The sequence below is a fragment of the Monodelphis domestica genome, chromosome 1 (assembly GCF_027887165.1).
Source record: "Monodelphis domestica isolate mMonDom1 chromosome 1, mMonDom1.pri, whole genome shotgun sequence".
Taxonomy (NCBI): Eukaryota; Metazoa; Chordata; class Mammalia; order Didelphimorphia; family Didelphidae; genus Monodelphis; species Monodelphis domestica.
The window spans coordinates 578,666,104-578,692,049 of record NC_077227.1 but is presented as its reverse complement, the minus strand read 5'-3'; the positions used below and the strand labels follow the sequence as shown (position 1 = coordinate 578,692,049).

The 25,946-nt window shown below is 35.1% G+C and overlaps 1 protein-coding gene across 5 annotated transcripts in view; it reads right to left on the bottom strand.

Moving 5' to 3' along the window:
• The window catches only part of UNC5D (unc-5 netrin receptor D), an 831,324-nt gene that overhangs the window by 37,665 nt on the left and 767,713 nt on the right, over nucleotides 1-25,946 (bottom strand). For all 5 annotated transcript variants that reach the window (XM_056813499.1, XM_056813501.1, XM_056813497.1 and 2 more), the window contains 3 exons: nucleotides 19,039-19,188; nucleotides 8,131-8,295; nucleotides 1,315-1,493 (listed from right to left, as the gene is read on the bottom strand). In XM_056813499.1, coding sequence (XP_056669477.1) covers nucleotides 1,315-1,493; nucleotides 8,131-8,295; nucleotides 19,039-19,188 — 494 coding nt within the window. The remainder of the gene's footprint in view (nucleotides 1-1,314; nucleotides 1,494-8,130; nucleotides 8,296-19,038; nucleotides 19,189-25,946) is intronic.

Here is a 25,946-nt window from a genome sequence, read left to right as displayed (position 1 = left end):
TCTTTTGGAGAGAATTTCACACTTCAAACCCCTTTATTTATATAATAAACAAAAACTTGTGAAAATTCACAGAATTTTGGAGAATCTCCAAATTGGAAAAGACCTAAAAAATCCTCTTGTACCAAGTACTCTTCAATAACAATCCCTTCTTGTTTGCATCCCTGAATCAGTGGCCATTCACTTTTGTTCAAATACCTCCAAAGATAGAAGACTTAAATACTTCTGTATGTATCCATTTCACTTTCAAATACTTTTCCTAGTTTTAAAATCCTTTTTTAGATGCACCAAATACAAAGCAAATATAATTTACCAGATGATGTATTTACCAGATTAATTCCTGCATATCTTTACCACTCTTTCTTTACATATGAAGTAAAATCTGTTAACAAACTTGTCCATTGATCTCTAACTATTGCCCAGCAATAAAATTTCTCAATTTGTGGTAATTCCCTTATGTTTGATTCTCTGTGAACTCCTAAGTCCTGCCTTGAATTAGGATCCATATTGGCTTTATTTCCACATGGTCAGCATTTCCAGGTCTGAGTAGTACTTTAATATGAAGTGTATCGCTTTACTGCTTATTACTTAACAGGAGAGGTATGCTTGAGATAAGTAATGTTCCTGGAAAGAGTTAGCAGGTAGGGAGGGAAAAGGTTAACCCAGATGCCTCAGTTCTCTATCATTGCTCTATGGTGACAATCTTATTCACTCTAAATATGTAACTCCCTCTTCAACTATATGCACTTCCAAAATGCCATGATAATCCTATTTCATAGACAGCTCAAACATTCTAACAGGGTGGCACAATGTAAGTAAACTTGTTAATGGGATCAAGTATAATTTCATATTGTAGCTCCAGGGGGAAAGAGAAAAGATGATAGGAAAGTAAATTAATGAATCACATTAAAATATCAACCAGAACAATACAGTAATGTTGCCATTTAGTTATGTTCTCCATTTTGGGACCTCATTCATAGTTTTCTTGGCAAAGATACTAGCGTGGTTTGCCAGGTCCTTCTCAAGCTCATTTTACAGATGAGGAAACTGAGGCAAACAGGGTAAAGTGATTTGCTCAGGGTCACAAGACTAGTAAGTGTCTGGGACTAGATTTCAATTCAGGAAGATGAATCTTCTTGATTCGAGCCTGTTGTTCTATCCACTGTACCACCTACCTGTTCCTACAGGAAGGTAGTGGAGTGGAGTAAGTAATATGTCTTCCATCTATCTCCTGTTCATTTATATATCCCTCTTGTACTTTTTTTCCTACTTAAAAGATTTCAATCCCCTTGGTAATCATCTCAAAGAACCTGTTACCTGTTAATGCTGTTTTTCTGTGCTAACATCTGCCAGTCTTTGCCTTTGGCACTGGGAGTATCAAATGTTGCACATATCCTCTGTCTGATGGAGTAGGGGATTTTGAAGGCTTTGGGGCCAGTCTGTGCAGGGAACGTGTTGTCCTCTTGTGCAAAAAATGTGATGGTTTCTCTTTCACTCTACAAATACAAAAAAGAAAATTGTGATAAGATCCAATTGTTAGCATCACAATTTCATTAAAATCAGTTCACATGAGAAATTCTACTTAAAATACTTTCCTTTTTAAGTGCATTGAAACCATGGAAGGTGCTTCCTCGTCTTTAGTAGAGCATAAAGCCTTATCTCATGAGCCTGGCAAATATCTCCTAAAAATCTACAAAATCACTTGACATCTTCATGGTATCTGCAATCTAGGAATTCTCTATGGTTCATATTGAGCAAATCCAACAAGTAATAGGTAGAAACTTTCTCTGCTGTAACTACATGTAATTAGATCCAGTCATATCCTGCCTCTTCTGGAGAGTTCTAGAGAATCATATTTAAAGAATTAATGAGGAGGCAGTGAGATGGCTCAGTGGACTGGGAGCCAAGTGTAGAGATGGGAGGTCTTGGGTTCAAAGTTGGCCCTACATGCTTCCTAGCTGTGTCACCCTAGGCAAATTGCTTGACCCCCATTGCCTAATCTTTACTTCTCTTTTATCTTAGAACCAATATACAATATTGATTTTAAGACAGGAGGTGAGGGTTTTTAAAAATTAATGAGTAGGGTAAGCCCCACTGGTAATTTTATACTAGCTTATCTCCCAATGCATAGAAAGTTGTGTCATAGTGGTGACTGGAATTATTCTCATCATTTCTGGGATGCGTGGATGTCATCTGATAGTCCTGTTTCTTACAGACATTCACATGATTTGTATTCCTTTGGGGACATACAATATATCAAAGATCTTCCCAATAATGACAAATATCAAATGGCAGTTGATAGGTAAAAGATGGTAGATAAAATAAGATTTCCCAAGTTCCTTGTAGATGCAGTGAAATATTTCTTAATTAAGAACTTAAGCACTGCTGGGTTCTATAGAGTTGAAAAGTATTGGTTAGACATAATATTTGTCATATATATATATATATATATAAGTTAATTCAATTAAGATTTTCTTTAAAATATTTCCAAAAAGCATCAACACTATTTTTCTTATGGCACTTATTAGAAAAAAATTAAGCTGTCATAAAGGTCTCACCTCCACCCCTACTCCTAGGATGGTTTGATCCTGAGGGCATTGTGGAATTAATTAACAGCAGTAGCAAGTGAATAAGGGAAGCAGGACTGCAAGTGAATGAGTGACAATCAATGAGAATTTACAAATAAATAAATATGGATTCCAAGAGCACAAAAAAGAGAAAGTTTCTGACTTTTAATGGCAGTTTGATGGGTGGCCTTCCTTTGCTTTTTCATTTAGAAACTTTCCTGTTTTAAATCAGTTCATTGCACAGGGATGGGGATGCACTAGTCACTTTATATAACATTTATGATGTATTCCAAAAAGCATCTGGACCAGTTAATAAGAATCCTGTAGATACATCACATTTTCTGATTGTTTAAATTAAATATGCAGAGGGAAGAGTAGATTTCATGCCCTGCACATCTGAGATAAGCAGTCACTACCTGGTTAGCTGAGGGAATTGTAAGGCAATGAAGAATTCCAAGTATTCAGTCTATTTTGTCAAAATATCCCCCTACTTCCTTCACTTTTGGAGATGGGATAAGAAAACGAGCCACATGATTGAATCTGCTTGAAGGGAAGTTGTAACATGTAAAATTCCCATTTTAACTTCTTCTGCCCAAAAGATGATTCCACAGCAGTATTTTATTGAAGAGTAAGGATGAAAGAAATAGCTCATAGATGCCTCCCTTTTCTCTACAGCATTAAAAAAATTCCTTAGCCCTGCTTTACCATCTATAATATTGTGTCGTTGGTAACTCTGAAGGGTATCATTCACCAGTAGCCCATGGTCAATTCAATTGCCTTTCCTAGGTCAGCAATGGATTTATGTTTGAGGGACAACAATTGATAGTGAAAGTTGTTAAATTTGTCCTGATAATAACCTTATTTTTTAAAAAGAGACAAAATCCTTCTTCCATCCATGAAAGAATATGGAAGTGAGAAGGCAAGTTGGATCATATGTTTCTTTAGAAAATCATTTCATTGAGCAGGGTGGAAGGTGATAGTGACTGTGGGGACAGACTGTAAGGAATTAAATTACATAAATTAGAGGTTTAAGAACACTGATATTTGTGGGTTCAAAATCAAGGCTAAACCATAACCAGAGGAAGGATGTCTTTTATTATAGATAAAAAGTCTTTTTATTTTTTAATTTATTTTATTTATATATAATATATCTTTATTATAGAAAAAGAAAAAAGTCCATTAGGAGTATAGGATTAGAGTTCTCCACTGGAAGGATAGGACTGGAATCTAGGATATGACAATTTTTTATTTGTTTTTATCATAAAGAAGTCAACCTAGTTCTCTCAATTTCAATTGTCTAATCTGTAAAATGTAAAGCATTGCATGGAATATTGTGGGGAAAGTGATTTGTAAATGTTAAAGAATTGCAGAATTGTGAATCATTATCATACCTTCATCCTCAGCATTGGCCTCATATTTACTGTTGGTATCATGCAGCAGAGAGCTCCTCATTGTCCTAAGGGGGATGTGATTCCCTGCTGGTTTTGGTGATGTTTATTTGTTTTCACTCATGTCCTACTATTTATAACTCTTGGCTTCTTGGCTTTCTTGGCAACTATATTGGAGTGCTTAGCTCATTTTATAGATGAGGAAAGTGAAGCAAAAGGGGTTAAAGGATTTGCCCTGGGGCACTTAACTAGTAAATGAATGAGGCTGAATTTGAACTCCAGAAAAAGAATCTTCCTGACTCTGGATACAACACTCTATCCACTGAGTCCCCTACTTGCCTAAATCTGCAAGTTGTGTGAGTTTCAAAATGTTGTGGCCTGGGGAATTTCATTTCCCAGTGCCACAGGGCTCCCTCCTTCCTAATTCCTGGTGTGAGATTGGTCCAATCCCATGCTGGGAGAGGGACCACGCCCCTACTTCCTGGCATGGGATAGGTTTTGAATTGGACCAATCCCATTTTAGGGGGGCCCATATCCCCTACTTCTGGGTGTGGTATTGGTCTATGTAAGGACCAATCCTAGGCCTAGGAGGCTCTCTTTGGCTCTTTTATGAATGAGGGTATGAATAGGAGAAGTGAATGTGGTGAGTTAATTGGGGGAGGGGTTAACTCCAGTTTTTGTTTGAATAAAACTTTAGATTAGAGTGAGATAGGAGTTTTTTTTTTTTAGCACTTTCCTTTCAGTTGCCAGTGGCCTAGCCCTCTAACAGGGTGTGATGTCCTTTAACAAGTGAACCCTTTAATGAAACCTATAGTATGGAGAAGGAAGCATATGAACATTTCCACATTCAGCCCATAATCTGCTTTCTTCCCAGTTTAGGGACTTATTTAGTGATTGTAGTTTTGCTTTGCCTTTTGGTTCAATTGATTTATTAAAGGTTTGGAGAAAATTATCCCCTAAACCTTTTTAGTTTCATGAAGGGCTGAAGAAGAGAGACAAGCAGTTGTTATCCATGAGCATATACATTCACCTACTGATAAATGCTCATGGAATAGAATGGATCTTGAGAGATCACTCAGCTCCTGCCTTCAGTTAGGTCAACATCTAAATCTCCAGGGACTGTCTCTTCTCTTCCTGAAGATATAGGAGGTTAGAACTCTCTAAGTATCATGTTTTTTTTCACACTATTAATGAATGAATGAAAAACCATTCATTAAGCTTTTACCATGTTTAAAGCTCTCTGTGCAAGACAATAGGTATAAAAAAATAGAAAAGCAAGACAGTCCTTGCTCTCAAGAAGCTCACATTATAACTGAGGAGCTAATATGTATAAGCTCTGAGCTAGATGAGAATTCATTGTCTTTAATGTCATTTCACTAAATTATCATAAGGATGTTTATCATCTACTTATGCCTTCCCTGATCTACCCAGATGCTCATGATGATTCTCTCCTTGAACATCAAATAGTATTTTGTTGTGCACTTTCTACAATGTACTATCATAAAACTTTGGAAAGACTCCAACAATGGAATAATGACAAAGTTGTAGAGCAAGAATTTGAACCCAGATTCTGTGATTCCAAAGGCTCCATACCACATAATACCCCATAATTCTTTTTCAGGTTTGACAAGTTGCACAAAGTGCTTAAGACATGTGGCACACTGGACTTGGTTAGTTCTTGAAATTGAGTTGGTGTTATAGGAAAAAAAAAATCCATTGGCTTATTTTTTCCCCTTGAACCACAAGGGTTCAGTGGTGCTGAGAGGCAAATGTAAAAGATTTTAAAATCCTAACACAATTTTTCTTTCACATTAATATTCTGTAAAAGCTGAAGTTGCTACCTGCAAAGCCACTATGCCCTTAGAAGCCCTCAACCTGGAATTCTTTTGTCAACCTCTTAACTGATATTAAGGGTAATTTGCATTGAAGAGAACCATTATTGTGCATTCTCTGCCTTTCCACACTTCTGAAAGGCTGTTCTTCCTAGCTTTCTTTTTCATGATATTTTTTACATTTTCTACAATTCATATTTTACTTTGAAATTCATTGTGCTAAATAGTCCATGACTGTTCAAGCCAAAAAAAAATCATAATCTCCTGCTTATGCCTCTAGCTCTATTACTGATGCCTCTTTCCCAAGAAGATGCCTTGTACTAATTGGCCATAATAAATGCAAATCCGATAAAGACATGCCACTTGTGATAGCCATTGGTTTGGAGAAGTGGCCTTTTGGAAAATGTTCCATTATTTAGCAGAATAATTATTTTAGGATTAAGTACTACCAGACAAAATAAAATGACTGATTATTGGACAGTGAGTGAAACAGCAGAGTTACTTGTTTCATTCAATTGATCTTCTGTTGAAATGGTCTTCACTATTTTCTCTAGTAATTCTTTTTTTCCAGAAAGATTAAATCAGCTCTGAAACTCATTTCTCTTCAATATCCCCTGGTCCTGGGATCCCTTCACTACCTCTGATTAGAGAAGATGGAAAGTGGATCTTGGAGTGTTCCTCCCATTTAAGAAGGGAGCACAGTATAGCAATCTTCCCCTTGATGCCTTGCAGGTCTTCATCAACCCCCTGATTGAGGACCTTTCCTCTACTCTTTCCCCTTTTAAGTTTCTTTTTTATGTGTCACTTTCCCCATGATATTGTGATCTTTTTGTGGGCAAGAACTATCTTTTACCTTAGTGCTTAGCACAGTACCTGGCACACAGTAGTGTTTATTAAATACTGACTATTCACTATATAACTAATAGTTAAATAGCAGCATAGGTCTTAACCAGTTAATGGTATTTCCCTATTGATAATGGATTATACATATTAAAATGATTTCACTATTCTGCCAAAACTAAGCTAAGGTTTCTTATCATCCAGAGGAGAGTTAGCCAAAATACAGCTCTGTCTTGACTGGCCAGAAAATATCCTAAATGTTGTTTAATCATAACATAATGCTTCCCGTTGCCATTCTGGCATAACTAATTGCCTCAATAAGAACTCACATTTTTCTATCCTTACAATCCCACAAAACATAAATAATATCACTCTACTGTTACAGATGACAAAACTAAAGATCTGAGAGACAGGCCATGATTTGCCCAGAGACTCACAACTCCTGAGTGTCTAAGGTCATATTCAAGTCCAGGTCGCTTGACTCTAAATCTGGTTCTTCGTCTTCTATTTCCTGCCCTTGGAAATATTATTATTATTTTGAGTTTATAAACCAGGGTCTACAGCTAAAATATTTCAAGCATTTCTTAGAGTGAATCGGAGAGAAGTACTATAGTATAGTATGAAGAATATTGGAGAAACATGGAAAGATCTGAGCCCGAGTTTTGGTTCCATTACTGGTACTGAACTTGGCATCAGAAAGGCCTTTGTTCAAATTCTGCCTCTTAACATTTATCTAGGAGAATAATTCAATCTCCCTTGTCTCAGATTCTTCATCTATAAGATAATGATAATGATAGCAACTACCTCATAGGGTAGTTGAGAAAATCAAGTGAGAAAACATACATAAAGTGCTATCTAATTGGTAGCTGTAATTAATTTTTATTATTAGTATTTATGGGCTGTGTTGTTTTGGACATGTTTCTTCACATTTCAACCTCAGTTTTCCTCATCCTATCACTTAATCTTCTGCAAAATTAATATTATAGGCTTTAAGCTGGGCAGGCTCTTTTGCTAAGATCTCTTTTGCCCCATTATTTTGCCCTGAATTTTTGTCCTGCTCACTCTCTCTGGTGTCATTCAAATTGTGAACTGACCAATTTAGATTGTCTTGAGTGGTCTAGTAATAAATTAACAAAAATAAGAAATAGTGCCTTTCAAGATTTCAGTCATTACAATGACATCTTTTCATATTCTCCCCACCTGTAGTGCCTCCCCCAACAAGTTACCATTGTAGAAATTTAACTCTGTTTATTCCTTTCTTTGACATCTCAAAACAATCTTTAGATTTTAAAGGGTGTTATTGTAGTAATTATTACTGTGTAACCTTAGGAGAATCATTCAAATTCTCTTCACCTCAGTTTCCTCAGCTGTAAAATGGAGATAATAACAACACTTACAAGGTTGTTAAGATTAAATGTGATAATAGTTTGAGGAGAAAAAAAACAATGAAGTACCCAGTACAGAGTAGGTGTTATATAAAAGAAATGATGATAGCTAACATCTTACCTCAAGGATGGATGTCTGCACTTGGAGGATCTGTTCATGGCCTTTGAGCTGCCGGATGCAAATCTTGCAGGACAGCTGGGTGGTGGTGGGAGTGTAGCGCTCCAGGGAGAAGGCACAGTGCAGGGGCTGTCGGTTACTGCACCACACCCGAGAAAATGGGACTTCCTAGAGGCGAGAGAGGAGAGAGAAGAGGGAAATGACATGTGGACCTATCTGATGGGAACAGAGAACAGGAGAAATAATGACAACAATAATAATGATGGCAACAAAGATAATTGCATACATGCCTTTGATGGAATTGGTTTTGAAATAATGTTCCAATATATGCCAAGTAGCACAAAACTAATTGATGTCAATTCCAATTGATAATATTAGTATTCCAGGGGTACCACAAGCTTGAATTTCACTTTGTGGCACAAATGATTATGAAGAATGCACTCCAAAATGAATCACCCTTTCCTATTATATAAATGCTTCTCTTTCAAGAACTTATAAGAGCCCCTTTCCCAGGACTATGGCTATGCATTCTGAAGCGTGTGGCAGCACAGCATTCCTCATCTCTCCCTCTGTTCACTTAAAAACAAAAGGCAGTGAGACGATAACTGGATTTGATATCAAAAGTATTGAATTCAAATCTTGGTTTTGTTGCATACTTTCTGTGTGCTCTGAGACAAATATATCTCTAAGCTATAGTTTCTTCTTCTATCAAATTAGAGTCTCAGATAGGATGATTTCTAAAGCCTTCACATATATTCACATACATTATACCCTATATGCCATTATCAATTAAGATGAATTCAAATGTGGTGCAGATACCCCAAACTACAAAATAATTGATTAAAAAGATATGCTAATACAAACAATGGGCTATCTGTGCCACTCCATATTATCCAGTCATGCAAAATTTCCCAACTCCTCTTTCCTCCTCTTCCCAACAGTGATCAGAGAGGAGGAAGTAATTGCACTTATGGAAAATGAGAAAATAAAATACTATAAAAGCCCTCTCAGAATACTACTATCTTGCAAACAATTACAGCCAATTGGACTGGGCCCAAAGATAAGATTTATAATGAGTCCAGGACTTCATTCTTCTCTCACACATTGAAACAATCCACAATTCCTTACTTCTCCTTTCTAGGCTTCCTTTTATATTTCATGTTGAATTTTGTAATAGAAGAGTAGAAAGCTAGACATAGTCTGCATATTATGTACAAAATGTACATAGTACATTAATATTTCAAGGGTTTAGATAAAAGACAGGCAAGAATCCATGATCCTATAGAGAAATTCATCTCAGGCAGAATGGGGAACTCTAAAGAATAAAATTACAAGGCACAAAAAATTAACCACTTATATTAGGAGGTCAAAGTGATCTAAACACATCTAGACACCAATGTGGATGCACAGGGAGCTCACTGATACACATGAAATTTTTAATAAACATATATATATATATATGTATATATATATATATATATACACACAATAGAAACAGGAGGAGCCAACAGAATACCAAGGTAGGGTACACTATAATAATAATGTCAGGGGAAAGAACTGGGGAATTTCCAAGTTGAGAGAGGGCAAGTGAACAGGTACAATTCCCAGAATTCAGGAAAAAAGGTATCCTGAAATGAGTATTATATTCTGCCTCTCCTAAAGTGTTACTATAGGATGAAATGATATAGAGTGCATACGTATTCTGTCAATAGTAAAAAGTCACCCATGTCTATAGAGAAGGTCACCCTAAGGATATATAAGCATTATACTGCATAGCAGGATTCAAACCAATAACAGCTAACTTCTTAACTAGGACTCTTTTCATTATATCATATGTTGTGCCTAGGATTCTTGTCAAGACGTTGGTTATCTCTGCCTTTACCCCATTTTATCTCTTAAAAAAATATATATATATATATGTGTGTGTGTGTGTGTGTGTGTATATGTGTGTGTGTATATATATATATATATATATATATTCACATTTCATTTTGTTTCTCTATCCATCATTCACTTCAATGAGAAAAACAAAAATAAAAATATACAAACAAAACTCTAGGAAGGAAAAAAAGACCCAGCAAACTCAGTCATTTCAGTTTACTATGGTCAAGCTAGCTGTAAACTTTGGGTAGTCTTTTAATCTAATTGCTTATTTTCCTTCTCTTTTTCTTCTCCAATGTACTTGTGTTTTCAGCTACCACTTTTTATGTAAACGAGGCCGATGTATACATGTACATCTGTAGTCTCTTAAAGACACTGAGAGCATCTCCACACCATGCATCCTGTTCTCTGACATCATCACTGAAAACTTGGACTTTGCCCCCAGGATCCTCTAGCTCTGATAGATGAGCTTTTTGCCTGCTCTTGATGTGATCCAGACTTCAACATTTTCTTATCATTCCCTTGTTGTCTCCTCTTTCCATCACCCTTTATGCTTTCTCTCATTAGAATGCAAGATCCTTAAGGACAGGGCTATTTGTTTAATTTTTCATTCCCAGCACTTGGCACAGTGTTTGGTATATCAAAATCACTTAATAAATTCTCTATCATTAACTGTTCATTATTGTATTTCCAGTTGTCACTGACTGCTTCCTTTGTAGGTCTTATCAATATCTATAGCTTAAATATTCAAGATATCAACTCTCCATTGTCCCTTTCTAATTTCCCCATCAATGTCCCTTTGTGGATTTACCTCTGCCAAATCTATTTCTAGTCACTCAGATGTCTTTAAAATATATCTTTATATTTCTGCTCCCACTATCTAAGTCTTGCTTTTAGAGATCATCACCTTGCCCTATCCATGAATTCTTGTCACTAGTCATCTTGCCAATAGTGTCTCCTGGGCAACAGCTCTCAATACTCTCCAAACACTACTTTAAAATCACATTACTCCTCTGTTCACAGATCTCCCATGGTTAATTTATTGCTTATCCTGTCAAATCTGGACACATTAGCCCTAGTTTCTCTCAAGTCACAGTTCTTAGATGTCCTGTAGATACCTCAAGTTCTGTGTATCCAAAAAAAAAAAAATCATTATCTCTACATCCCAAACATCCCCTTCTTTCCACTTTCCCTAATTGTATTTGAATTCCCTAATCTATTGAAAATACTAACACAATTTTATTGTTTTAAGTTTACTACCCAAGAGTTATTCTGTGTTCCCTCTTTCACATTTCATGTCCCAAAAAGATACCAGGCATTAATGTTTCTACCTACACAACGTTTTTTCATATAGACCCCTTTTTTTGTCCATTTACCCCATTTACCCTAATGGAGGCTCATATTACATCTCACCTGGACCACTGTAATAGCATTCTAATTTGTCTCTTTGCATCTAGTCTCTCCCCTCCCCAACCCATTCTCCACTTGGCTATCAAAATGACATTCTTAAGGGAACAATCTGACCATATCAGTCCCCTGCTCACCACCTTCTGACAGATTTCTCTAACTAAAATAAAATATAAATTCTTATTTGGTATTGAAAGCCTTCACAATCATGCTGCATTTGATCTTCCTGAGATATTAATATTACTCCACTTTTCACCTGGCCAATTTGGGTCATACTGGCCTACTTACTGACCTTTGTAAAGTGGTTAAAGACCATTTACATGAGCATGAATAAAGGGAAAAGATCATTCTGATTTTTCTGCCTGGGCCTTTTCAGAGGCCATCTCCAACATCATGCCTAGAATGCATTTCCTCCTCATTTCTGCCTCACATAATATTCAAGTTAAACTTCTTCATAGCTTAACTCAAATTTCATCTTTTTCATGAGATCTATCCTGTTTCCCCCCAATTTTTAGTGCACTAGTGAATTCTCTATTTTTAGTGCCCTCTCTCTTTTGCCTTCCTTCTTTCTCTACAAAATCAAAACATTTTGAATATCCTATTTTAAGATAGTATCAAAGGAATTTTCTTTATTGTTGACTGGAGTAGCAGCTGCCAATAGCGATAAACAAAACATTAACAAATAATACAATTAGAGCCGCTGTGATTAGTGTTTTTCCAGGGCAATCATCTTTGCTTTCATTTATTTAAAAATTAAAAAAAAAAACAGGAAAAAAAGAAGCCCATTGAATTGAAAGGAAATATGTAGAAAGTAATATGGGAGGACAAAGTGTGGCAAAGTTATGGGTGTTTAAAGCATTCCGGAAATGTTTTCATTTTGATTCCCATTATAATTAGGTTCCTAGCAGATGGAGAGAATGTAAATCATCTCCTAGCAGGAGACAGGCACTGGGTTCTCTAAGATGCAAAGCATGCTGCAAAAGACAGCTGCTTTTATCCTAGTGAGGTGACAGCCTGGCTTTGTGTTTTTCTGGCTTAATATATATTTTGAAAATATTTTATTGTATACTACATATAATAGATTCTCTTCACTACACAACCCCTTTATCCCCTCAAATAAGGGATCAAGTGAAAATGATTAAAATAATATGAAGTTCCAGAAATTCTGGTGAGAGTAGAATGATTCTCCTTCTAGAGGAGGTGTCTGACTTTCAGCCTTACTAACTCTTTTATTTCCTATTTATCCTGTTTATAGCTTGTTTGTATATCTTTCCTTGTTGTTTCCCCTATTATATTGTGAACTGCTTGAGGGCAGGGACTGTTTTTGGCCTCTTTTGTTATCCTTAGAGCTAAGTATAATGCCTGGCACAAAGTAGACACTTAATAACTGTTTATTCATTGATTGATTAGAGAGTGAGTGTCTCTCTCTGATTGGTTTAGATAGCTGGAAAGGGGAACATGGAGTGAGTGAAATGGAATTTTCTTTGAAACATCATTATAACCCATGATCTTTTCTTGGAAAGTACATATGGACAAGGGGCCAATGTTTAAGGAATAAGCAAAGGTAACTAGAACCTAAAATCTAGGAATTATTGGCTAATTAGAGCTTATAAATATCAATAAGAACGGGTAAGATAAAACAATCCTCAGGCTGGAATGTGCCTCTCAATCGGTATAATTTATGTAAAAAGAAGTAGGCAAAAAGGGGGCAAGGTAGCATAGTAATGAGAAAGTAAACTTATAGCAGTAAATGAAAAAAATGGAGAAGTAAACATATTGGGAACAAAAATTTGAGTTAAGATAAGTGATGGGAGAAATGAGAGCTAGTTTATTACTGGTGTAAACTACAGACCACCTGACAATGAGTTTGGGAAATAGGTCACAAAGCTGCCACAGACCTGTAATATAGTAATGAAAGATAAGAAACTTTGTTTATCTAGACATATGCTGGAATACACTCTTTTGGAAAAAAAGCAGAAAAGCATTTTTTTTTCTTGATTTGCCCTAATGACAATCTTCCCTTTTAAAAAAGTAGAAGAAAAAAAGGGAAAATTTGATACGATATTTTTGTTATTTTTGCTGGGGTGGAAAACTCTTTATTTCTAAAATTTGTAATAGAGATAGAAAAGCTAGTTTGTGTGGCATGTACCTTAGATATTGAGAAAAGAAATTTACAATTGTTCTGGTTCATTATTAGAAGGACAGGTAAGAACCAATGGACTAAAATTCTACAGCAGAATTCTTCTGAGAAGAAATGAGAAACTCAGAAAAAATATGTTTTTAAGATACAAAGGAAAACTCCAGTAAAGAAAGAGTACAGGAATTGTATCAGTCTAACTGATGTGGACACACTGGTTACTTACCAGATAACTTCAATTTTTCTTTTAAACAATATATACAGAAGATGGAAGGAATGGCAGATAATACTGGATAAAGAAGGTATGGTTCTATCAAGGATAGGCAATGCCCATTACTTATGTTATTGTTATCTTATTTTATTTTTCATAGTTATTAAATTAGCCAGTTAGGCAAATGGTAAAAATATTTATTTAGATTTTAGTAATGCATTTGATAAAATATCTCATACTATTTTTGTGGAGAAGATGGAGATATATGGACCATACAATGATTCAATTAAATGGATTTGAAACTGGTTGGAAATTTGTACTCATAGAGTAGATGTTAATGGTCCAATGTCAAGTTGGCAGAAGCTCTCTCCAGTAGAGTAACAGAAAATTTGTTCTTGGCCCTGCACTGTTTGACCTTTTTATTAATGACTTGGATAAATATTCATCAGCTTTGAAGATTATACAAAGGTGGGAGGAATAGCTAACATACTGAATGACAGAACTCAGATCCAAAATATCTTAGGCTAGAACATTGGACTGAATCTAATAAGATAAAATCCAATAGGGATAAATATAGTCTCACTCTGGATTTAAGACACACACACACACACACACACACACACACACACACACACATACACACACACGAAATGATGTAGAATATCTAGTTGGGCTGTAGTTTGTCCAAAACCATCATGAATTTTTTTAGATTAAAAGTTTATGAATCAGTAATATGATATGGAAGCTAAAAAACATTAAGGTGGACTTCATTAAATGAGGTATAGCTTTTAGGCCTGAGAGAGTGATAATCCTATTTTACCATTCTCTGATAAGCTCACATTTTACAATGTTCAGACCTAATCCCATTTTGTCAAGGATTGATAAATTGGAGAGCATCCAGATATATATTATTTGGAGAGTAAATTGGTGAAGGGTTTCATATCTATGGCATATGAAGCTAATGAATATGTTTAGCCTAGTGAAGAATAGAATAGAAATAGAGTAAAAGAGACCCAAAGGCTTCATCAAATAATTGATGGGAGGATTACAGTTGTTCTTTTGGTCTCAGAGTACAAAACTATAGTAGGAACAATGGGCAGATATGGCAAAGAGTCAGATTTAGGTTTAAGTTTAGGTGAAATGTCCTAAACATTAGAGCTATACAAAACTACAGTAGCCTGCTTTAGGAGAAACTGGTTTCCCTTTCATTAGAGGCATCTGATGAAAGGTTAGATGAATTCATGTTAAGTGTGTTATAATAGGGAATAATTTTGTATATAGGATGACTTAAGCTTCTTGAAGTTCTAAATTCTATGATTCTATTGAATTTGAGACAAGATGATGTCTAAAATTTTTTTCCAGCTGTTAATCACAATAGGATCCTTCCATATTTTCATCTGCTCCCCCACAACTTGAATAACTCTAGGTTCTGCCCCAAGGGGTTGGTATGTAAATGTTCCACCAGCTCTGAAATTGCCTGGCTTTCCACTTTTCATATCCTCTAAGCTTTCTTAACCTGGTAATTTCCCAAGTAAACACAGAGCAGCATTGCTTATATCTAGAACCATCTTTGGATTCTCAGGTGCAACTGAGTGGATTACATTTAGGACAATTTGTCTCAGTATTTCTCTAGCTAGTGGCTTTCTTAGGATCTCAGATTCTGTTTAGGGAACCTACATTCTTTTTGGAAGTGTAATGAAAGATAAGGGAAATATTACTCATTGGGAAAAAGAGTATGAGTGGGCATGAAAAATGTGGCATAGTGCATTATGAGTATCTTAACTAGGAAGTGATACTTTACTATGTTTCTCCTTACTTATGCCCTCCAGTCCACCAACCATGCATTCGTCTTGCCTCTATATCTGATATGAAGATACAATATTATCAAAATGCTTTGCCCTTGTCATCTGCTGTACAGATGAATCTTGTTCAAGTGTTGTTTTCTTTTTTAAATGTGAGCTCCTTGAGAGGAGGTTCTTTCTTGCTTTTCTATTTGTATCCCCAGTTGTTAGCTTAATGCTTGGAAGATAATAAGTGTTCAACAAAGTATTTTTATAACCCTTTAATTTATTCACTCACTCTTTACTCTTCTACAGGAAGACTAGTTTAGATTCTGCTTCTGACATTTAGGTTGAATAACCATGTAGAAATTTATTCTTTTTGATACTCAGTTTACTAAACTAAACAGTTTAAACTAAACTCGGTTTAGTAACCTAAACATTTAAACTGCAAATAAAGATAACATTTTATAATAACTTTATCATAATATTTTTTAAGGGTCAAAGGAGATAATATATGTGATAATAATTAGTCATCCAGAAGGGAATATAACAAACACATAGTAGTTTTAGGCTTCTTGTGGGGATTTTATTTTTGAGTCCTTGTTAGTTTCTAATGACTAAGCTCTGAAAAAATCACCATTATTCATCCAGTGTTTGCCCAATGCATGTTCAATTCTATATTTATTCCACACAAGATTGGTTTGAAGGAAGTATTTTGTAAACTTTCAGGAACTATAAATGTGAAAATAAGAGTTGTTGCTATTTTTGCTTCTATTATTACCATTATTGCTTGAATTTTTTTACGCTGATCTTTGATTTCATCAGTATAGGGAAATCCTTGTATGGAAATGATCTTCACTGAAGCAGATTGGCTACCTACTTGGAACTAATAGTATGAGAGAGTTTTGGGGACCCTGAGAGGTTAGGTGACTTGTGTGCAAATTAGCTTAAAATAAGCTCAGCACATAAATTCCCCATGGGAAATGTTCTATGATTCTCTAATATTAGGAACATGGACTTGAAGGGCAAAATGACATATAAACTGAAATTTCCCAGGGCTTAGATGACCTCCAGCAATTGGCCAAAAGAAAATTCTAGGGCTGGGGTGGTGGAGGGAGGAAGAATATGTTAAAACACCAGGACTCGAGAAAAGAAAATATAGTGGAAATGAAACATTAGGGGATGCTCCCTTGTTCTTAGAAAGTTAAATTGGGGTTGGGGCCAGCTAGATGGCTTAGTGGATTGAGAGCCAGGCCTAGAGACAGGAGGTCCTGGGTTCAAATTTGACCTCAGATACTTCCTAGCTATGTGCCCCCACTGCCTAAATCTTACTACTCTTCTGCCTTAAAACCAATAAACAATATTCATTCCAAGATGGAAGGTAAAGGTTAAAAAAAAAAAGGTAAACTCTGTTCTAGCCAATTATATCCAGAGCAGATATGTATGATTTTAAATAGAAATATTTCTACCTGTTTACTATCAACCTCCAAACTTACCCATTCTGGTTATAATCATATGTGGCACAGCTTTGCCAAAGACTGAATTTTTGGCTTTGAAATTCTCCAATTCCTCTTCTGAAGTCAGCAAGCTACTTTTGGCCTTTTAAACAGGAAACTTACTCCCCAAAACCTTGCTCTTCATTATTGCTTAAACACTGTTGCAAAGTAATGTTCTCTCATCAGAATTTTTATCTCTTAGCAGTAAACTTTATAGTTATTTTGGACTGATTCATTCATATTAGCTCTAGTTATATGTGGCCTTTTAAACCCATAAAGATTAACACAGAAGGATTTGTATAACTGTACATGGCAGAGTAGATATAATTCTAGACCAAGAATAAGGAAGACCTTTCACCCTGAGTTGAAATTTGGACTCAGATACTTATTAGCTATATGACCCTGGATAAGTCACTTACCCCCATGTGCCTCAGTTCCTTATCTATAAAATGAGCTGGAGAAGAAAATGGTAAACCACTTAAATACCTTTGCCAAGAAAATCCCAAACAGGGTCATTAAGAGTTATATGACTGAAATGACTAAATAATAACAAAGAGTCTTGTTTTCAACAATACCCTAAAGTTCTATTTGCAGCAGAAACTCTGGATAATGTTTCCTGGAGAACAAAAACTCCCAGGTCTCATACCCTACAGACAATACATTTATTCATAGAAGACTATTTGCTCTAAAAGGAAAAGTGCTGATACTTTTAAATAAAATGTTCTGTGCCAGTTTGTTCTCAAAGCTTAGAATTCACTAAGAATTCATGATAAGGTGACAATTCCCCACAGTAATTTATGATGTCTATAGAAATAAACAGAAAATAAACTTTGTATTCATCAAGCTACCAAATATGGAAGTACTAAGTTTGCTACATTTAGAGGGTATAGGGTTCACCTTTCTCCTCAATCTCAGGGGCCCAGGCAGATTTTTCTCTTCATGGCTTTATTTATTGTATTTTTAATTTTTAAAATTAGAACAAATCTTTTTGGGCCCATTTTTCTTCTGACAGTTTGGTATAGTTTGGAGAAGGTGCAGACACAGTAATTATGTGATGAGTGAAAATATAGTCAAATCACTGTGCCATGTAGGTGATGGAGACAAGCAGAGCTGAGAGGTTAGAATCCTCAGGTGATGTTAGCTCAGCAGCAGTCAAACAAGTCAGCTAGAGACAACATGCCCATCTGAGTTACAGATGCCTCTATTTTATGTTCATATAACTTTCAGGATCCCTTATACTTGGCACTGCTTTTAATTATCATTTTTATGTTTCTAGATATTTCATGGAATATTTACCAAGTTTTTGATGAGGGGTAGAGGTGGAGTTCCATGCTAAGTAACTGCTGGATGGTTTTCCAAAACTCTATGAAGTCAACTTATTTTACATCCTGAGTAAATTAGACTCCCCTTCCCCGACTCATCTAGAGTGAATCTCAGTAAGCAATAATATATGTGTATTTCTGGTGCTTTAGCTGGGTAGCACAAGACTTCTGATTTATTCGTTTTGCTCTTGCTTATTTCATGTGAAGCCAATTTCTTCAAAGGCTTGACAACAGATCTATTGTGTTCTGCTCAAACCAAACCATACAATCATGACTTGGAATCATGACTGCATCAGTATTCTTTCTCAACTCTTCAGTGAAGCTAGAAAATAAAATGGATGGATTACAAAACATTTCACTATTAGTACCCAGGTTGGCATGTGAACCAGAATAGAGCAACAAATTCAACAGGAAGGAGGAAAGGAAATGTTTTATCTGATAAGCACTTTTTGAATGTATATACAGGCTCTGAATTTATAAAAACCTGTTTTGTTCCTGTTGCATCCCTAAAACTGGTATATTTCCATGATAGGGTTGAGATTAAACCCACATTTTTTTATAAGGTGTCAGAGCAGGAACTGAGTGGATCAAAGGGAACTTCACTCAGGTTTTGTTATGGCTTTGTTAGTCAATATGGAGCAATTTGGGGTAAATGGTACCATTAGTGAGTACATACCTGGCATGCAGTAAATGGTTTAATTCTCCAAAGGAAAGGGGGGATATCAAGGACAGAAATCTGAAGACTAAAGGTATTCCCTTTGAAATGCAGCAACTTTGGTTCTTCCAGTAGCTGTCCCCCTTGATGCCTTTCATCTGAAACCACTTCCTATAGGAAAGAAAGAGAAAAAGAGAGATAGAGAGACAGAGCAAATGTAAAATTCAGTTTCACAAACATTTTTCATTGACAAATATATACATCAATTCTCATGATGAATAGATAGGCATGTTATATATATATATATCTGTGCCTCTACTAAAGACTGGCCAAATTCAGAACACTGGCTACTTTTGACCTTAAGAGAAGAAGCTCGTTTGTCCTCACAATAACTTCCACTATTCAAGGAGTATTTCTTTTTTTTTTTTAAAGAAAGTCATTCTGTTTTCATTAAAGGTACCAGGGCTCAAAAAATCTTAATAATGTAGGTATATTTCTGCAAGCATTATTGGATTTCACTTTTTAATAGAAATATAGGTCTAGTTAATACTTTTATGCTGTGGAAGAGAATGTCCTCATTTACATTTTCTCTATATCAATAAAAATCACATTCTACTCCCTATCCCTATAAATATTAATTAATATATGTATATATATGCAAAAATACCTACATATATACTATACATATATTCTATGCTATTAGTTTATAATATTTTAGGACTATAAAGACTGGATAGTGGCTAGTAGTCATATTTGGGGAAAAAAGTTAAAAAATTAACATATCTTTACATATCACAGTTCTTTACACATTTGTATGTATACATATATTTTTCAAAAGGCAATAGATCAATAAGAAAAAAGAACTAAGTATTTCTTAAGTCAGTTTCAACCTTGGTAAAAGCAGAAAGGATACATTTTTTTCCCTAAAACAGTAAAGTTAAAAATATCCTGTTGCCTGTTCACATGTACTTTTCAGTTAGGGAGGTAGGCAGGGAGAATATTAATTTACATCTATGACACATTCACATGTGTTCTGATATATAAATTAACGGTTGTTTGCTAGCATCTCAAGAGCTGTGCTTTCTCGTTTAGGGGATATTGAAGAGGTATGAGATGTTTCCTCTGCTACTGAGTGCCTGAAACTGTGTGATTTTGACTAAAAGTAGCACATGAGATAAGGGAGTTTTTTAAATCAGTTTTTTATAACTAACTTTATTTAGCTTCCGTATTTGGCTAACAGCTGTGGGATGAATCAAGTCGTTGAGTTATACAATCCTAGATTTGTGGCCAGAGGAAGGATATCAAAAGTCACAAAGACAAAGATGGCACAGATTTTCCCTCTAGGTACTTACATTTCTTAATAAATATGTGTAGTATTAAGTAGATGTTTTTGCTGTTCCTTTTAATCTCATCTAAATTCATAGTCTCCAAGCCAGTGGGGAATAGAAGTGGACTTCTGATTAGTACTGCCAAGGTAGTACCAATATTGGAGCAAAACTACTCAAAACTACTTGAAGGAAACTAATAATCTAGGCAGTAGCTTTAGTAGCTAGAACTCTAGATTTGGAGTCTTGAAGATTTGGGTTCAGATTCAGCCTCAAACATACTGCTATATAACCATTTATTTTCATAAAAGGTATTTTTCATCTTGATTCAATCTTGACTCTAACTCTGATGAGTTTTGTAATTAGCATTTGGTTTGAATGTATCCTTTGTCTCATTTTCCTTATTTGTAAAATGGAGATAATACTATCATCTACCTCCTAGAGTTCTTGCAAGTATCCATTATAATATTTGTTAAGTATTTTACAAACCTAAAAATTCTGTATAAATGCTAGCTTTTTTTAAAAAAAGGAAATCATTTTTAAAATCTCTTTTGTTTTCTTTATATAATATGTAGGGTGTTTTTTAAAATGCAAAAAAAAATTTAAATATAGCCATTCTCCAGTTCCAGATAACTCAGTTTCCAGGGATAAGGTTACCTTGAATGGTCATATTGGGGAATTCAGTCATGTATGAGTTGAACTAGATGAACTCTGAGGTCTTTTCATATTCTCAAATTCTGGATTCCATGATTCCCTCATCTCATTTATTGTTCTGTCTATCCTCAGAAACAATCTGAATAAATCCTTTGCATAGAATTATAAAAACATAAAATATTAAAGTTGGAAGGGTTTTCAAAGATTATACAATCCTCATATTTAATATAAACAAAATAACAAAAAATATAATCTGTAGATATTTATATGTATATATAGATGTATGTTAATATATTTCATTCTCTACATGTACTATTGAATTTCACACTCAGCATTTAACTTGAGAAAAGTCAGTTTAAGAGATGACAATCCACGCAGCTGGAAAGTGGCCATAACTTCTCAGATCTTGCTTACTTCACTCTTCTTTTGATTGCACCAAAATTTCAGACCAATCAGATATTTGTCTCCATTTATTCTTTTTCTACCCATAAACTATTATTTGTTGTGAGTGAGCCATCATTCTCTTTCTGAAACCAGCCAAAATAGGACAGTTTCCTTACTTATTAAAATGTATTATTCTTTAACTTTAATATTGATGATAACTCTAACTGATGAATTTTACAATTCTTAGTATTTAAGTTTGTACATGATGCTGAGGCCACAAAAGCAAAGATGGCAAAGAACTTGACTGCTAGGTGCTTAAATTTCCTAAGAAGTTGGTGTGGTATTAATTGGATATTTTTGCTACTCCTTTTAATCTCATCTAAATTTTAGTCTCCAAGCTAGTAAAAAGTAAAATTGAATTTCTGATTGGTACTACAAAATAATAGTTAAGAGGAATTTTTCATAGTACCCATAATATATACTAACAGAGATAGATAAAATAGATGTAAATATTGATATTGATATTAATATAGACATTTAATTACAGGGGATATTAAACTTTCTAGAGAATTTCATGGAAGGAATAGGATATACCAGAAGTCCAATTCTAGTCAGCAAGCATTTATTAACTATATGCTACAAGGCACTGTGAAAGAGACTCAAGGAAAGAAGGAAGAAAAGAGAGGTAAGAGTAAGAAGTTGATTGGAGACTTTCAAGTTGGAAAAATTTAGCTTTCTAAAGAAAGAAGGGAATTTCCTGGCATAGAACACTCCTTGGAGAATGAATGGAATCTTTGCATAATTCCATTTCAACACACTCTACATCTATATAGTGGCTAAAGATTTTTTAAGCACTTCATAACAAGTAAAAAATGAATAAAAAACAAAGATAATGATCATTACTGTCATAATTTCTTATAAAATTTGATAGATATAAAGGTCATCACACAAAAGAGCATTCACAGCTTGTGTCACTTTAAAAATTTATAAACATAGACCTCTCAGTGAGTTTACATTTTATGTCATAAACTATAGTGAAATGTAATTCTGCATATCAAAGAAGCCACAGACTAGACTCGTGGTCTTAAAATGTTTTTTGATCACACACCCTAATCAGTTGTTTGTTTTACATTTTTAAGAACATGCACTACAATATTATTTATAGAAATTAAAATTTTTAAAAGGATATAATTATAGACAAATAATACTTGATCATAGAGTTAGTAGGACGTTACTGGAGTTTAATGAGTAGGTGAGTAATATGGTCAGACCTGTAAGACATCTTTGCGAAGGATAGTTTAGGAGAGAGGAAAGACATGAAAAAGGGAAATCAATCAGATGGAGGAGGTTGTAAAAGTCCAGGCGAAGATGATGAGGGTCTGATCACAAGCTACTGTTAAGTAGATAGAGGGAGAGATCTGTGACACATGGAGTTAAGGTAGAAACAAGTTTGGCAACTGATTGGACATGACAGAGGGTGAAAAATATAGGATGAAGCTAAGATTATGAACTAGGATGCCTATAAAGATAATGCTATCCTAGACAACAATAGGGAAATTTAGAAGAGGGATAGGTCCTGGCAGGAGGGGTGACACCAATATCAAAGCATCCATGCCTGACCATCTTGCCCCCCTCTATTCCACTCAAAATGACAAGCCAGATTGGAGTTCTTATTCAGCCTCTGACAGATGCCTCACAGTCAGAAGTGATTGGTTGGGGCAATAGGGAAAGTAAGTATAAGGTGGAAATGGCAAATGTTACCAATGATACTTAGATAACTACTGCTTTACTTATATAACTACTGCTACTATGTGGTTAGCCTATAACTAAACTTAGGAGCCAATTCCAGGATCAGAAGCAGGAGAATGTGATTTTACAGAACAGATGCTGTAGGAGAGTATTAGATAAGGGAAGGTTATAGTTGTGTTGGACATAAGTCATGTGATGGTTACTCTGTGGAGGGTTAGGATGAGACCAGTCTCCTCCACACATACGCCATATTGGAGAAACATATATCTCTTGGGGTTAGGTCACAGTTACCCATTTTAAAAAGTGATATACACAACTGGCAGGATCCCAGACCAACATTGCATCTGAGAATGTAGGGCTGAAGTGAAAGTAATTATGAATCAGATTAATATGTCTTGAGGATTAGGGAATATCAATTCATTCTTGGCTCTGAAGGATCTTCTGATGTCACCAGTGAAGAGAAAATCATATTCTAACAGAATCAGGTCAGTCTTTAAGGGTTAGGTCAGATCTCTGGTGTTGCCCATAAAGTATTGAGATGGAGGAGAGATGGAATAGGGAATAGTGATATAAGTGTAATTTTCACTCCAGGAAAAATTGGAGAGGAGTTATAGGTGATAAAAAAAGGAGAAGGAAAATGATTGATTGCATGGTAATGTGGCTACTAAGTGAAATTGAATTTGAATTCAAATTAGGATTTTCTGAATATTTTAGTGTCCCATTTTCAAATCATTTATATTAACATGGAGACGAGGATATCTCTAAAGTTGTTCGGGCTCTTCTTGAAGTTCCTATCTTAAAATGTGACAGTTTTTTGAGATTTTATGCCTGCTTCTGCTAATTAATTCATTCTTTTTTTTCATATATGGACATCTGAAAAACTGAAATTAGAATCCATAACTGGAAGCAGGTTCCTAATTGACAGAGCGAATAGTAACAAACACAGGAGCTTTCCTAATCTAAGGTCTCACATAGGTAAAAGCTGGCTATGTACTTTTAAATGACCTGGCCAGCAAAACCTAACCCTTGGTACCCTTTACAAAGATCTTCATATTGATTGAATGAGAGATATGGATATTAGAGCATGCTTTGGGGAGTCTGAACCAGCCAAGGTAATTTACATATTTATAAGACAAAACTGTTTGAACTTTAAAAGAAAACACAACAAAATATTATGTTGCTGTGTTTTTTTTCTTTAAATGAGTTACCTGAACAATATTTCCCAAGGTTGCATTATTGATAAATGTAAGAAGTGCATCTCTAGGAAATCCTTTGAAATTAGATTCTAAATCCACATTAATTCCAAGTAAGTAATGAATATCAAGAGGCATGGCTAGGAGTACAAGAGATGGATGACAGAACCGAGTTATTCTTTTATAAGACAGGGTGAGTGCTTAATTCCTTGACATTACTAAGTCAGGGTTTGTTTGGGTTTGGAAAGAGAAAAAATGAATTTGCAAATGTCAGAATATGCCACCATTCCTCAACCTTTGGGCTGAATTTATCAAAAGAAAGGAAATAGATATCAGACAGGAAAAGATGGCAGTTCTAATTATTCATAGAAACACAAGACCTAGAAAGGATGAGATCATTTAGAACTTCACTTACTCTTATCACTTTCAGCCCTTATCATATAACCTATTCCAAACAATTGGAAAAAGGTACTTTTCCATAAATTAAAAAAAAACTCTTTATAATTTACCCTATGGAATTCATTTATAATCATTGTACAAACTGTGAATGATTCTCCCAAACAAATTATAAGAATATGTAGCATTCCCTCTGTGAAACTGATGTTTCCCAATGGCACATCTGAATATACCCACTTACCACTATTAAATAAACTCCAATGACTCCTTATTACCTCCACAATCAAATTTAAAATGTTTTGTTTGGCTTTTAATGTGTTTCATAATCTGGGTCCCTTCTTTCAGTCTTTCTGCACCTTACTGTCCTCTATTATTCCTTTATGCATTGACACAAGCTTCTTTGCTATTCCCTAATTTGGCGCCTTTTCATTGGCGATCCCTCATTTCTGGACTTTTTTTCCTCCTCATTTTTCATCTCCTAATTTCCCTGACTTCCTTTCAAGCCTTAGTGAAAATCCTATCTTCTGCAAGAAGTTTTCCCTCAGCTCCCTTAGTACTGGTATTTTTCTCCTGAGACTACTCAGTATTTATTTATATACATACATCTCAATATATATACACACATATACATGCATATACATAGCTAGATCCCTTGAAACTACTCAAAATTTATTATGTGTGTGTGTGTATGTATGTATGTAGAGTCAGTCATAGTTGTTATACGTGCTCTCCCCCTCTTTAGTGGAGTTCTTTGTGAATAAAGAATGAAGTATCTTTGTGAATAAAAACAGGTTTTTGTTTTTACCTTTCTTCAGATCTTCAGCATTTCATGAAGTTCCTGGCATATAACAGGCACTTAGCAAATGCTATTTGACTTACTGACTGACCTCTGAGCCTACATCCTAATCCTCAGTCAAGGCCAGGTCCCCCAGCTGACTAGAGTTCTAAAAGTAACCCTTAGAGTACTATTGCTCATAAGCCCCCATCAATATGCTCCTATCAGCCAAACTTCATTATAACCTTTAAGACAGAGGTATAACAAAAAGGAAAAAACACTATAAAATGAATCCTTTCCTAACCAGTGGCACATTCTTTTCTTATCCATACAAGGTCCCAGAAGACTTACAGAAAAATATTAGTGAGGGGAAGTGGAAGATTGGATGTCCTTTTCTCCATTTGAGGATTCCTCATTGTTTCTCTTCTTGGCTCTGAAAGTCAGTGCCTTTTT